At 40.9% G+C, this 14,395-nt stretch overlaps 1 protein-coding gene across 3 annotated transcripts in view; it reads left to right on the top strand.

Moving 5' to 3' along the window:
• Nucleotides 1-14,395, top strand: part of MRRF (mitochondrial ribosome recycling factor) — a 55,056-nt gene that overhangs the window by 7,959 nt on the left and 32,702 nt on the right. For all 3 annotated transcript variants that reach the window (XM_069582551.1, XM_069582550.1, XM_069582552.1), the window contains 2 exons: nucleotides 3,604-3,759; nucleotides 7,914-8,032. In XM_069582551.1, coding sequence (XP_069438652.1) covers nucleotides 3,604-3,759; nucleotides 7,914-8,032 — 275 coding nt within the window. The remainder of the gene's footprint in view (nucleotides 1-3,603; nucleotides 3,760-7,913; nucleotides 8,033-14,395) is intronic.

Genomic DNA, 14,395 nt, shown 5'->3' with positions numbered 1-14,395 from the left:
TTTGGGTCTTTAATCCATAACGGAATTTATTTCTGAATATGATATGAGATGAGGAATCTAATCTTATTTCTTTTGGAAATGAGTAATAATGTGTCAACCTCACTGTTTTAAAGTCTATTTATTTTACTATTTGTTAAACTATTTTAACGTCTATTTATTTTTGGCTGTGCCAGGTCCTCGTTACTCCGCTGGGTTTTCTCTAGTTGAGGCGACTGGGGGCTCCTCTCTGGTTGCAGTGCACAGGCTTCTCACTGCAGAGGCTTCTCTTTTTGTGGAGCATGGGCTCAGTATTTGTGGTGCCCAGGCTTAGTTGCCCCTCGGCGTGTGGGATCTTCCTGGACTAGGGATCAGACCTGTGTCCCTTGCATTGACAGGTGGATTCTTCACCACTGGACCACCGAGGAAGTTAACCTCACTTAGGGAAAACTCTTCTTTACTCCCAGATCTGTAATGCCTCCTCTGTCGTATGTTATGTTTCTTCATATGTATGATTTATTTCTGAGCTCTTGATGTGTTGAACTGCTCATCTCTCCCTGCACTAAATTCCCTAATGCCTGAATCACTGTCATAACGTCTTGAATCTGGTGGTACAGATCTTTCCCTTCAGAACACACTAGCTTTTTTTTTTATTCTTCTTCTTGGCCTTTTCTCTTCTCTGTAACGTTTATAATCATATTGTCAGGTTTTCTCCTTACAGATCTTACACAGTTCTTCAATTGGATTTATTTCTAGACTATCATCATTTTTTGGCACTTTGGTATATGATGTTTTTTAAACTTTTGAGTTATATATACAGAAAAAGTATGTACATAAATTGTCAGTGCTCAGTGAGTTTTCACAAAGTGAATACAACCATGTAACTATCACCCAGATTAAGATATAGACATCGCTTGCACTCTGGAAGCTTTGCTCTTGTCCTTTTCAAGTCTCTCCCTTCAAAAGACAACCCCTTCTCTTGACTTCAACACTGCAGATTTCGTTTTGCCCCTTTTGAACTCAGAATGGATTCTTTTCATGCCTGGCTTCTTTTAATAACAGCCTGCCCGTGAGGTTTGTCCATGTTGTTGTCTGTAGTAGCTGTTGGTACATTTTACTTTTCTTTACAGTGTCCCAGTGAATGTGTCTACCGTGATTTATGTATGTTTCCTGTAGTCGATGGATATTTGAGTTGCTTCCGGTTTTGAGCTAAAATAAATAATGCTACTGTGAACATGCATTTTGGTGCCCATAAGTTTGCCTTTCTACTGGGTGTGTACCAAGAGGAAGGATTCCTGAGCCTTGGGTCATGTGTATATAACTTTCAGTTCAGTTTCAGAATATGTGGTTTCCCAGAGTGGCCATGTCAGGCTACTCTCCTCCCCAGGGTGTTTTAGTTTTCTGTTTGCTAATTACCCATTATCTACTTGTGAACACTTGGTATGGTCAGCCTTTTTAATTTTCGTCATTCTAATGAATGTGCCATTATATCTCATGGTTTTAATTTGTATTTCATTGGTGAATAGTGATAGTGAGCACCTTTCATTTGTTTACTGGTTATTTGGATATCCTCTTTGTTTCCAGTCTTTCGCCAATTTAAAAAAATCGACCTGATTTTTAAAAATTGACTTGTAAGAATTTTAATGTATTCTAAAGACAAGACTTTTGCATATATATGTAATGCTGATAATGATTACCTTTTCATGGTTTTTTTTTTTTTTTGGATGAACAGAAGTTCTTAATTTCAATGTAGTCCAGTTTGTCAATCTTTTTCTTTTATTAGCAGTGCTCTTTTTTTCCTGTTTAAGAAATTTTCCCCTGCCTCAAAAATATATTCTATTTTATTTTTTGCAAGAGTCATTGCTTTAAGTTTATGTCTTTCAGAAATTATGTGTTCTGTTGGGTTGCTGGTGAATAGGAATACTTTTGATAATTGTACATTGATTTTGTATATTGCAACTCTGCTGCACTCTTTTATTAGAACCGTTGTGTATTTTTTTGGATTTTCTATGTAGATAATTAAAATACCTATATTTAATGATAGCTTTGTTTTTCCCTCCCCAATCTATATACCTCATGCCTTTTATTTCTTTTCTCTCTTTCCTCCATCCCTCTTCCCTCCTTTTCTCCTTTCCTTCCAACTACATTGTCTAGGAATTCTAATATAATTCTAATAAAAGTGATTTTTTATTGGAGTATAATTGCTTTACAATATTATGATAGTTTCTGCTGTACAACAAAGCAAATCAGCTATGTGCGAATAAAAGTGATTATTGATAGTAGTCATCCTTGTTTTAGTCCTGACTTTATAGTGAATACTTCTTATGTGTTAACATCAAGAACTATGTTCGCTTTATTTTTTGGTAGTCTCTCTTTTAAGCAAGTATCTTCTGTCCCTGTTTTGCTGAGAGTTTTTGTTTTGAATGGGTATTAAATTTTTTTTTTTTTTGGTGCTCTTATTGCATTTATTGAGTGAGCATTTAAAAAATTTTTTCAGTCTATGAATGTGGTGGCTCTACATTCATAGCCTTTTCTGATGTTAAACCACTTTTGCATTCTTGGTATAAGCCCTCATTGTTCTTATGTGTAATGTGCGCATACATTGCTTGCTCCATAATCTGTATGTTGCTGGATTTGGTTTGCTAATATTAATTTAGGGCTTTTGAGTCTGTATTTGTATGTGAATTAGTCTTAATATAACTTTCTGATACTGATGGGCATAAGTTCCTTTATAGGTAATTTGTCTTTTCTCTTTGGCTGTTTTCACAGCCTCTTTGTCCTTGGTTTTCTGCATTCACAAAATGTCTAGGTATGAATTTGCTTTTAGTATCCTGTTTGAAACTGTTTCTAAATCTGAAAATTCAGCTCTTTCATCAGTTCTGAAAATTCTAAGCCGTTAGCCTGTTAACTTCAGAGCTTTCCAGCAAGATGATGACACAAGCAAATAAATGTTCAAAAAAAAAATCACTCTGCTGCTTACTGGTTGGTTACTTTGGGCAAAACATTTAAATAGCTGTTCCTCAGATTACTTATCTGTAAAATGGGAGCAATAATAATTTCTGTTCTTCCTATGTCAAAGAGCTGCTTTGAATTCTAATATAAGAATGTACTTGAAATTGCATTGCAGATTGTAATATGGTATATGGGTGTTTAATGAAATTTGTTGTGAATGATCTCAGTAAATATTGCATATTTAATAAATAAACAAGTATAAGATAGTAGTATTTAAATGTTTTTATTCTTTTCTCTCTTCCCACACCCTACGTAAAGGAATGTAAGAATATTTGTATTACTCATGGGAGTGAGCTATGCATATATATAGTATAGCTTATGAAACATCACTATGATGGTTTAGATACAAATTAGAATTTTACTCAGTTCTCAATATTGTTGGTTTTCTAAAATATAAGCCATTGTCACTACCGCTGGTGGTGGTTGATGTTGCTAAACCGCTGCTGTTCTTTCTGTCTGTGCCAGCCATCAGATACTTTGCATGGCCTTGTTTTAGGATCCAGTTTTAAATGAATTAATGTATTTTCTGTGTCTCTCGTTTCCTTAACTCATTGTTTATTGTCTCTATTTATGCTGTTTTTTTTCTTTTAAATTCATTGAATGTTGACTTTCTAGCTAAAGGAAAAGGACAGTCCCAAACCAGAATGAATCTTAACACTGCCTTGGTTGAGGATATCATCAATTTAGAAGAAGTAGATGAAGAAATGAAGTCTGTGATAGAAGCACTCAAGGATAATTTCAATAAGACTGTCAGCATAAGGACGTCACCAGGTTAGTGAGTGAACCTGTGTTTCTGAGAGGGGCACGGTGGCAAGAACATTGCTTTGGCAGAACGGGATTTTACATATCAATTGGTGACCACTGGCAGTTACTTTACTTCTCGTGTTCAGTTTCCTTGTCTAATTCCCACCTTCTAGCTTTGGAATGGGAATGAAAATAAGTGAGGTAGCATGTGTAATGATTCTTGTACAGTGCCCAGCATGTATTAACACTGCATTTATCTGTTTAGCAAATACTTGTCTGCTATGAACTAGTCATTGTGCTGGTTCACAGTAAACAAAAATAGGTATGATCTTTGCTCTCATGGAATCATACTGTCAGAAAATGGGACTTTAATTATTACTGTACTCTAAAAACTTGTAGGTATTTAGTCTCATAGTAACTGAAATATTTGGTCTGATTTGTCCATTTTTTGTCCGAATTGGCCATTCTTATCCCTTACTGGGGACCAGCTGGCTGCAGACATGCCCACCTGAGACATTTCTATACCCCTGGGCTTGACCAGGAAGATTCCGTTTGGGTTAATAACTTCCTGAAAATGGCTTTTCTAAGTGGGAAATGTCAGAACTGTCTAGGAGAACTGTTTGCAGATGTGATGGAAGAAGTGAGTTGTCAGCTAATGGTGCAGGCAGGCAGGAAAAATCCAATTGCTATTAAATTGGCCTTTTGGAAATTGTCATCATCCTAGAGTCAAGCCCTGGACCCCCTCGGAAAATATCTGTGGGAGCTGGGGCTGCTCCCGCTCACATCTTGGTTGGGATAGTTCATAAGAAAGTTGGAAAATATTTCATGAACTTGTTCTTAAGAAAACTAAGTGAAAAATCTATAGCTCCATCTATAAACACCAGCAGAAACATCAGAGATGAGCTCCAATGTGAAACCAGAAGACCGTTCTATCATTTGTCAACCCTGGACTGGGGCATTTCTGCCTTTGCTGACAGTAGAGCGTGCCATTCAATCTCTCCCAACTGTTTATTTTAAACTTGCTTATTATTTTAGGTATGAAGCTGATAAAGTGCTTTGTCTCCCCTGTGCTTTCTGGCCTGTTAACATTCTGCAGCCGAAACCAGAGAGCAGTTTGAGAGGAGCTCAGGGAGAAATGTGATACTTCAAATTGGCCAGCAAGCTCCACTCTTGTTGAACTTAAAAAGATGATGGGCCTGGAAAGAGGTTGGGAGTGTAATTTGTTAAATGTTAACCTCTGCAAAAATGAGGGGCAGGAGTGAGGCTGAGGGAGATGCTCGCTGGGGACAGATTGAGGGAAAAGGATTTGATGCCTTATGTTGATAAGGATTTGGGGAATGGGAACCACCACGACTGCATGGTGAAAAGCCCACGTTGGGACTTCTGTGGTAGAGGCTCTTACGGCAAATCAGGAAGGCTGAATTAAGATCCATTTTCAAAAGGCCTCCCGCTGGCATTTCCTCTTTGCTTCTTTCTCTTCAGGGTTATGTTTGTACAGCATTCTGTGTAGAACTTGGGGCCATGAAGAGACTGGGTGAAACAGGCTGAACTTAGCCAGTCTTTCATTTTATTTTACTTTTTTTTTTTTTTTGCCAGATTATTCCATATCATCTTTCAGTACTATCTGAACCAGCAGACACTTTTCCACTTATACCTCTGTCTGTCTACCAGCAATTTCTGTCTCCAAGATTGAAGACAGAATTGATTGCTTTTAATAGTTGTCTAAAATACAGGTTTGTTTCTTCATTCTTGTCCTCTCATTCATTCATTCATACATATGTTTATTTATTCATCAGTGCATTATTAAGCACTTATTCCATGCTGTTTAATAGGTGCTGTAGATTCAGAGAGAAAAGACATTGTCTCCATCTTCCAAGAGCCTAGATCCTAGTGTGTAGGGATAGACAAGTAAACCAACGTGTGAAACCACGAAGCAAAGCAGAATGGTGAAGATCATGACTTTGGAGTTGATCAGGTGTAGGTTTGAATTCAGGCCTCATTAAGGGCTCTTGTGACCTTGGACAAGTTATTTTCTGTGCCCCAGTTTCCACATCTGTAAAATGGTGGAACTGTCTCACAGGTTTATTGTGATAATAAAAGCAAATAAATTATAGAAAGCATTTAGACCCATGTCTTGCCCTAGGAAGTGTTCAGTAAAGATGGGTCATCATTATTACAGATTTGTGTGTAGGATCCTGGAGCTCATAAAGGATTTGTAATCCAATCTAAGAGGTCAGACAGGATTTCTGAGATTAGATGCAATGATAGCTGAGTGTTCAAGAGTGAGCAGAAGTTATCTGAGCATAGAAGGGTATCCTTAGTAGAAGGAAAAATATATGCTGAGGATCCTAAGGCAAGACAGAATGGACTGTTATTAGAGAGACTGTAAGTAGGTTAGTTTGGTTAAAATATAGGGGAAAGTTGAGACATATGATAATAGCGTGTATTGGGCCCTTGTATATGCCAGGACAGTATAAGGGCTTTCCATAAACTCTTAACTCTCATAACAACCCAGTGAGATAAGTATGATTTTAATGCCCCATTTAGAAATCAGGAAACAGACGCCCAAAAGGTTGAGGAGACCTTCCCAAGGTCACACAGTTCAGGAAGTGGCAGGGTTGGTATTTGAACCCAGGTCATTGGTCTTCAGAATCATGGACTTTTCCAGATTGAAGCCAGTGGCGTCAACAGCCTTCTAACTTGTGATGGCATTGAATTGAGTTGAGTACTGTGCTTCAGATCAGATCTTCGGGCCGTAGTGTGGAACTGCATTATCCTAACAATTTGCTAGGACAACTCCCAATTTGTTTTGGACTGACACCTCTATCACCACCACCACCCCCGCCCCTGCCCCCCCCACACAGTGTGTCAGAATGAGCTGTTCTCGAGTGATTCTTAAAATGAATGGTAAAGTTTTCTTCTAGTTCTCATTTGCATAGGAAATCAGGGAATTTGAGTAATGCCCCTTTTATTGTCTTATAACAATATACTTGCCTTATTGACAAGAAAACTTTGCCAAAGGTTTTCCCTAATTCAGATATGGACAAAGCTCAGATCCAGGGTATCAGTGAAGTGGTAATAATTGGTGGGTTTGTTGTTGTTGTTGTTCCTAAAGGGAGTCTAAATGCCAAAATCGAGGTGGTATGGGGTAACAGTTCCAAACCTGGCTGCATGTCTGAATCATGTGGTCATCTTGAAAGAAAACTATAAGCGCCCCCAAAATCACAGGCTCCTGAGCCCCTACAGAATCAGGATCTCTGGTGAGTGGGACCCAGGAATCTAAATTTAAAAGCTCCCTGGGGATTCCTGAATGGTGCAACTCAAGTTTCCCACTGATAAGGGAAAGAGACTTGATCAGAGTTGAAAGTAAGCACACCTAAGTTGGGGCTGGCTCTTGCTGGGTTTTCCTTTTGTTAGCTCTGTGATTTGGCTCATTTTATTTCCCCAAGTTTTTTTCTCTGGTGTAAAGTGGATATAGTGATACAGTGTTACAGGCTAGTTGTGAAAAGGGCTAAGTAAGAGGTGCCTATTTTTATGTTTATTTTTTGTGTGTGTCTATTGTATATTTGCTTATTTATATTGAGTTGTAATTGGCACTTTAATCCCGTAAAGTATTTTAATTGAGTTGGAAACCAAGGTACTGAGAAGGTGACTGACTTGCCTGAGGTTTCATGTTAGTAAATGGTGACATAGCTGGAAGGGTGACCAACACTTTCCAGTTTCAGCTCTCAAAGTCTTGCGTCACAGGAAACCATGCAGGACCAGGCAAATCAGGATTGTTGGCCACTCTGGTGCTGGTAAGGAATTTCAACCTAGTTTTGTCAACATTTCAAAGCTCTTTCCAGCACACGGCACCACTGCTTCTGTAAACATCTGGAGTCCAAGAAAATGAAGTCTGTCACTGTTTCCAGCGTTTCCCCATCTATTTGCCATGAAGTGATGGGACCAGATGCCATGATCTTCATTTTTTGAATGTTGAGTTTTAAGCCAGCTTTTTCACTCTCCTCTTTAACCTTCATCAAGAGGCTCTTTAGTTCCTCTTTCTGCCATAAGGGTGGTGTCATCTGCATATCTGAGGTTATTGATATTTTTCTAAACATTAGTTGAATCTGAATTGATAGAGACTTAGATGTGAGGTTACTAAAAGTCCTTCTGAATTCTAATTTTAATTTTCCTTTTAGGATCCCTTGATAATATCACTGTGGTGACTGCTGATGGGAAGCTTGCTCTCAACCAGATCAGCCAGATCTCCATGAAGTCGCCACAGCTGATACTGGTGAATATGGCCAGCTTCCCAGAGGTAAGGTGGCCTTGCTCAAGGGCTCCCTCTCCATGGTCTCCCTTGTAATGCAGGAGACTACAGCGAGTCAGGAGGAAGTATTCCCTTCACTTTGGGGTGAAACAAGAGACAAGGCATAACAAAGGGAATTTAAGGATAAGAAAAGCTCTCTTCCTCTTTCTAGATTCCTTTTCTATTTTACTCAAACACTATAGAGTCCAGGAAAGTAATTTGAATACTGACACAGGTCCCAGCTAAGACAAACAGGAGTGGCAGTGGGGTAATTGGAGGGGCAGGGGTAAACTGTAGAGTGTGTGCCCTATCTGAAGGGAGCAGCCTTTGCCCAGTTGCTGCTGATCCTTCCCAGGCAGAAATGTAGACCTGGTAATCAGATACTACCAGATACTAAGATTTTTATTTACAGAAGAAGCCAATAGCCCCAATTTCTATCTTTGCTGAATGTTGATAACTAATTCCCTTTTTCGGTGTGTTTTAAGTCTGTGACAGAGTCTGTTGATGGGCCACATTTGGCCCGTGGGCCACCAGTTCATGACCTTCACGTTGTTTGGAATAGGGCTGTGCTGTGCTGTGCTTAGTCACTCAGTCGTGTCTGACTCTTTGTGACCCCATGGCTCTAGCCCGCCAGGCTCCTCTGTCCATGGCAATTCTCCAGGCTAGAATACTGGAGTGGGTTGCCATGCCCTCCTCCAGGGGATCTTCCCAACCCAGGTGGGTTCTTTACCGTCTGAGCCACCAGGGAAGCCCTATTTGGAGCAGACCTTCCAGGAACTCACATTCGTTTGGGATATTGCCCAGAGCACAGTGCTTCCAGGGCTGGAAGGTGGGTTGCATTAGATCATTGCAACCTGGAGGCTGTGATTTTAAGTCTGGTTGAGGAAGATAAATAGGCTATTCCTTACTGGTACAGTAAGAAGTGACCTGGATTGGGACTCCTTGAGGACCTGGAATGTGGTCCCACCTCTCGCCAGTTGGCTATGTAGGTTGTGTCATTCTCTGGGTCTCCATTTCCTCATCTGTTCACGTGAGATGAAGGCATCTGAAGTCTCTATTCTGATGGTCTCTTTCAGTAATTCTAGCCCAAAGACAGACACCAAAGTTGAACCTGCTGGATTTGACAAAACTGGGTTAGAGACAAGAGTAAGCCCTTGATATGAGTAGACTTTCAAATCAGGGGGCTCTTGCAGCTGATGTGCCCATATTTGTGGGGGTATTACTCACTTCTCCCCTGTCGTGTTCTCCATACTTCAGCCAGAGAGAACTTGTAAAGATATTAATATCTCTTTGATTATGTCATTCCTGGGCACTGAGTTCATCAGCGGTTTCAAGTAATCCTTAAGGAGATGACTGTGGCCTAGACGGCTTCGTGTGAAACGGCCCTGCTTGTCCCTGCAGACACCCCACTCTCGTGCACTGTCACCCTTGCATGCTGCTCTGCCCACGAGCCTTTCGGTTCCTCAAACCCTTAATATCCTCAGGGCCTTTGCATATGCTATTTCCTTTGCATGGATCACTCTTGTCCGGCTAATTACTATCCGTATTTTGGACCACAGCTTTCATATTGCTTTCTCAGGGAAGTCTTTCCTAGTCCACGCAAAATCTCAGTTATTCCTCTATCTTAACCACTTTTATACAGCACAGTTATTTTTCTTCATTGTACTTAACAGTTATGCACTTATCTACATCTTAGTTTTCCATCTCCCTTTCATTAGATCATAAGCTTGGAATGTAGGAATCATATCCAACTTGCTCATTCTGTCCAGCACCAAACACCATGCCTGACACATGGACGCACCCAGTAAATTTCCCTCAAATGGATGAATACTTGTCATTAGGTTGATGGAAGGGAGGCACTCATTCGTGGTGTTCCCGAGGAGCAGAGAAATGGACAGAAAGGGAACTGTTAGCTCTTTCCCCTTCTGGCCCCTCTGAACCACTGAGGCCTCTCCGCCTTGTTCATCTGATCCCACAGGCACCGCGGGCCAATTTAGGGAACAGCCTCCTAATTACACAGCTTGAAGACCTCATCAGGCAGATTGCTTTTCAGAGCCAGCCACTTCTGTTATTAAATAGCAAATGGCATTCACAGAAGAAGCACCTGATTGGCCACCAGAGCATCTTAGGAGGCAGGAGGAGGTATTAACAGCTTAATTTTTTCTTAGGAAATTGGAAGATATCTTCCTTTTCCAAGCAAGGCATCTTTGCCATTTCTCCAAGTTGAAATTCTGTGAGTTTTGGAAAAAAACAAAACAAAACACATCTACAGTTAGCCTTAGTAGAGAGGCTCCTTACAAGGACAGAGTGAGGAAGTGTGAGTTACATTGTCTTTTGAATTCCTTTATCTCATCTGGTGTATATATTAAACAAATAGCTCTAACTAAACATTTCCTTCCTCTGGTTTAGAAGCTGTCCATGGAGTGCCCAGGTTTATAGCTTCAAAATGCTGAGCTAATCCTCTCTGTGTTTATATACTTCCTTTCTGTTTCACATGTGCCTGGCTTTCTTTTCAAACCTGAGCATTTCTGTGTCATGCCGTAGAGACACAATACAGATTTACATGCATAATCTTTTTAAATGCATTGAGGACAAAAAACTGCATTGCATTTGTTGAGCATGTGTCCTGCTTGATAAATGATAGACACAAGTTACTACCTTCCATAAACTTGCCTGCAGCTAGACTTAATGATGGGAAAGTAGGGAGTTTAAAAAAAAAAACAAAAACAGACCACAGCATGATTTGAGCAAGGCAAATGAGGAAAAAAAAAAAAAATTCTGCAGGCTCTTTTATTGCTCCTGTGGAAGGAAGAAAGATGGGTTGAGTGTGTACAGGGCTGCTAGGCATTGCTTTCTCGTGTTTTGTGTCCTGTGATCAGCACAGCTACTCTTTAAAGTTAGACTTAAGTCCGTTTTCTAGAGGAGGAAACTGAGGCTTAGGAAAGTAGAATTTTTCCACAGATTCATGCTGTGGCAGGAGAGCCAGGACTTGAGCTTAGGTCTGTTTGACTCTAAATCCTGTGCTCCTTTCACCATCTGTTCCTTAATTCCACAAGTATTTTTGTTGAGTCTCTGCAAATCAGCTGTTGACTTGAACCCAGATTGTCAAGGACTTGTTCACCTGTCTACAAAAATTTCATCGTCTTTTGTCCTGTAGCATACACATGCACAAAGATGTGAGTATAGACATGAATGAATTGGATTTATTAGTTTAAGAATCCCTGGAGGAGGAAAGGCAACCCACTCCAGTATTCTTGCCTGAAAAATCCCATGGACAGAGGAGCGTGGCAGGCTGTAGTCCCTGGGGTGCCAAAGAGTCAAACACTACTGAGTGAGCGTGCATGCACGCAGTAATAGCAGACATTGCTAATTGATCACAGCACTCGGTCCTGCCTAACACCACATGGTGATCTTTCTTGACACAGTACTCCAAGCAGCCACAACCAGTGGGTCATTGTTGCCATTGGAGGGCGTCTGTTTGCACTGGGGCGCTGGCGGGCATCTCTTCGGTGAGGGGTAAAGGCTAAGAGGTGGAAATGTGATAGAAATGCATGCTTTTTTGTCTGAACCATGAATAGGTCAGAAGTCATGTTGGGAAAATGACGGTAATTCCCTGAGTTTCTGTATTCTTCCATATCAAACTAAAATGTATGTATTTCAGAACTACCTCTTTCAGTAGGTTTTTTTTTTTTTTTTTTTGGCAAATGAAACCAGTCTTGGTTCACATTTTTTCTGCATGCGAAAGGACACAGAACAGGTATAAAATGGTACAAAATAAGGCTTTTGGGAAGGGGTATAAACATGAAGAGTTTTTCTAACAGGTTTGAGCCAGTGCTTTAATATACATATTAATCTACTTATTCAGCAGGCTTCTACTGAGCAATCACTGCATCCTTGGCACTGAGCCTTGGACAGTGAAGGTGTAAATATTGAGCTGTAGCTCCTGCCCAGCTTGGAAGCAGCGGTGGGTGCTCCCATGCTTGCCTAGGCAGGCTGTGTGGCAACACTTGGGCCAGACTGTGGAGGGAAAGTGGAGGTGGTGGTGGTGGCGGGGTGGTCCAGCCAAGTCAGTGAAAAGCTTCAGAAAAAGATTAGGAGTCTTGAAATCAGGTCAGTCCTTCAAAGTGATGATTCTCCCTTTTAAAAAAATTTTTATTTTTTAATTAATTAGTCTATTTATTTATATTTTGGCCACACTGAGAGGCATGTGGGATCTTAGTTCCCCCGACCAGGGATAGAACCTGCGCCTCCTGCATTGGAAGTGCAGAGTCCTAACCTCTGGACTGCCAGGGAAGCCCCTCCCTTTATGTTTAACTTTAGAAGTCTGTGTTTCATTTTATTAAGGAAGTTGGTAGTTCTCTTGTAGAGGAAAATTTCATTTCTTTATCCAGCTCTTTTATTTACCTTGGCCATACGCTTTATACACCAGACCTAGTTCCAAATTCTTTTTGACTATTAAAAAAAAAAGAATCAAATTCCCTGTGCCATAGTTACTGAATACATTGAGCTAGTGGATCTGGGAGGTAAGAGAGACTAAGGAACGTCACTGGATGGAGAGTTGAGGAGCTGAGCCTCCTCTTAACACTGCCAGTAACCGGAAGCGTGATGGGCCAGGTCTTCACTCCGTTGCTCTTGGCTTTTAGGGACTGTGTCTCTGGGTAGGGGTGTGACGTTTACCAGCAGGTCCCTGCACACATAAGGAAGGGACTGTACTGGTTATGTCTGAGATCCCTTCCAGCTCCAGTAGTCTGTGGTTAGAGGTACATTTTAAGAGTTTCTCATTTTAAGCAGTGGCTGCACAGTTAAATTCTGTAGCCCAGGGGCATGATTTGTCTTCTTGTGGAAGGCTGGTTTGTCTTTTTGACCTGACAATAGCATCTTATGTCCCTGTAGAATTCAGGTCATTTTACCATGAAATGGATGAGCTTTTTAGGCACTCCCTTAAAACAAAACCCAACCTGAAAAAATAAAATAGGTGTGCAACAAACCCCATTTATTTAAACCGGAAAGTCTAGGGAGGAACTCAAGGCTGGGAATTGGCTCTGTTGAATCCAAGCGATATGGATTGGCTCTGGTCAAACCTAAAATTCTTTTGAAAATCAGGGGCCTTGTTTTCATGAATGGCACATTGTCATGCCAATGGAATTCTCTCTTCCACACTGCCTTCTCTTATGCGGTAGAATTGCAAACCAGGTGTGGTTATAATGTTGCTTAAGGTTGAGATAAGGCAGTTTGGGACGGCAGTGTACCAGTGTGCCACCTTGCCTGATAGAGAGCAAGGCTGTGTCAGAAGAGACCCGGATGGACCTCAGGACAGCAGTGCATCAGAGAATGATACTCCGTGTTCTGTAAGAAACCATAATGGAAAAGAATGTGAGAAAGAATATCTTTGTGTATAGCGGAATCATGTTGCTGTACAACAGAAATTAACATTGTAAAAGAGCTATATTTTGATGAAATAAATTTTTTTTAAACAAAGAGGGACTTCGATGGCAGTTCTGTGGTTAAGACTTGGCACTTCCACTGCAGGGGCCATGGGTTCGATCCCTATTCAGGAGAAATAAGATCCGACATCGCATGCCTCATGGTACAGGCACAAAAAAAGAGGAAAAGAAAGATAGCAGTGCATCAGCTAAGCGATGACATCAGCTCATCATTCTTCGGGGGTTTGTGCGTTCTTCTCTTTATTGAATATGCTTATGTAATAGCGCCCCTTGCCTGGGTGTTACAGGCACCCAGACACAGAGGACGATGCATGGCTCATGTCCCTCATTTAATCCTCCCTGAGGTACAGTACTGCAGGGTCTCAGACTACTACACGGAGGCTCAGAGAGGTCAAGCTTATTGCCCAGGGTCACATGGTTAGCAGAGTGGGGATTTGAACTGAGATCTTCCACGCTTCCTTTCTTGGCACGCACAGCAGCAGAGATTCATTGCTCATGCCAAAACACAAGTGAGGTTGGTGTGAGCATAGATGTGAGTGAGTTAAATTTATTTACTCATTCCAGTCGGCACTGGTATATTTTGAGTGTAAAATGTCAACTGGAATTTTTAATGTATAAAGTCTTTCAGCTGTCTTTACACCAATCTTTGCACAGACCAGCCCCCCTCCCTTGAGAATTTATTGTGGTTTTGATCTGCGTTGCCTCAAACCATTGAAATCTTTTCAAAGAAGCAGAGCTGTTTTCTTTTTATTTTTTCCTCTATGCCTTTTTTCCCTCCCGCAATACACTGGTACCAGGAGTGGACATAGTTTGCTATTCAGCTTGATCAAAGCACTCTACACCAATGTAACTTCCTGATCTTACTGGTAACAGAACTAAATGTTTCCATGTTCTGCCAAGATGGGTTGCCAGTTATCGACAGAGGGCT

Source organism: Ovis canadensis, chromosome 3, assembly GCF_042477335.2.
Source record: "Ovis canadensis isolate MfBH-ARS-UI-01 breed Bighorn chromosome 3, ARS-UI_OviCan_v2, whole genome shotgun sequence".
Classification (NCBI taxonomy): Eukaryota; Metazoa; Chordata; class Mammalia; order Artiodactyla; family Bovidae; genus Ovis; species Ovis canadensis.
This window is presented reverse-complemented; position numbering and strand designations above follow the sequence as displayed.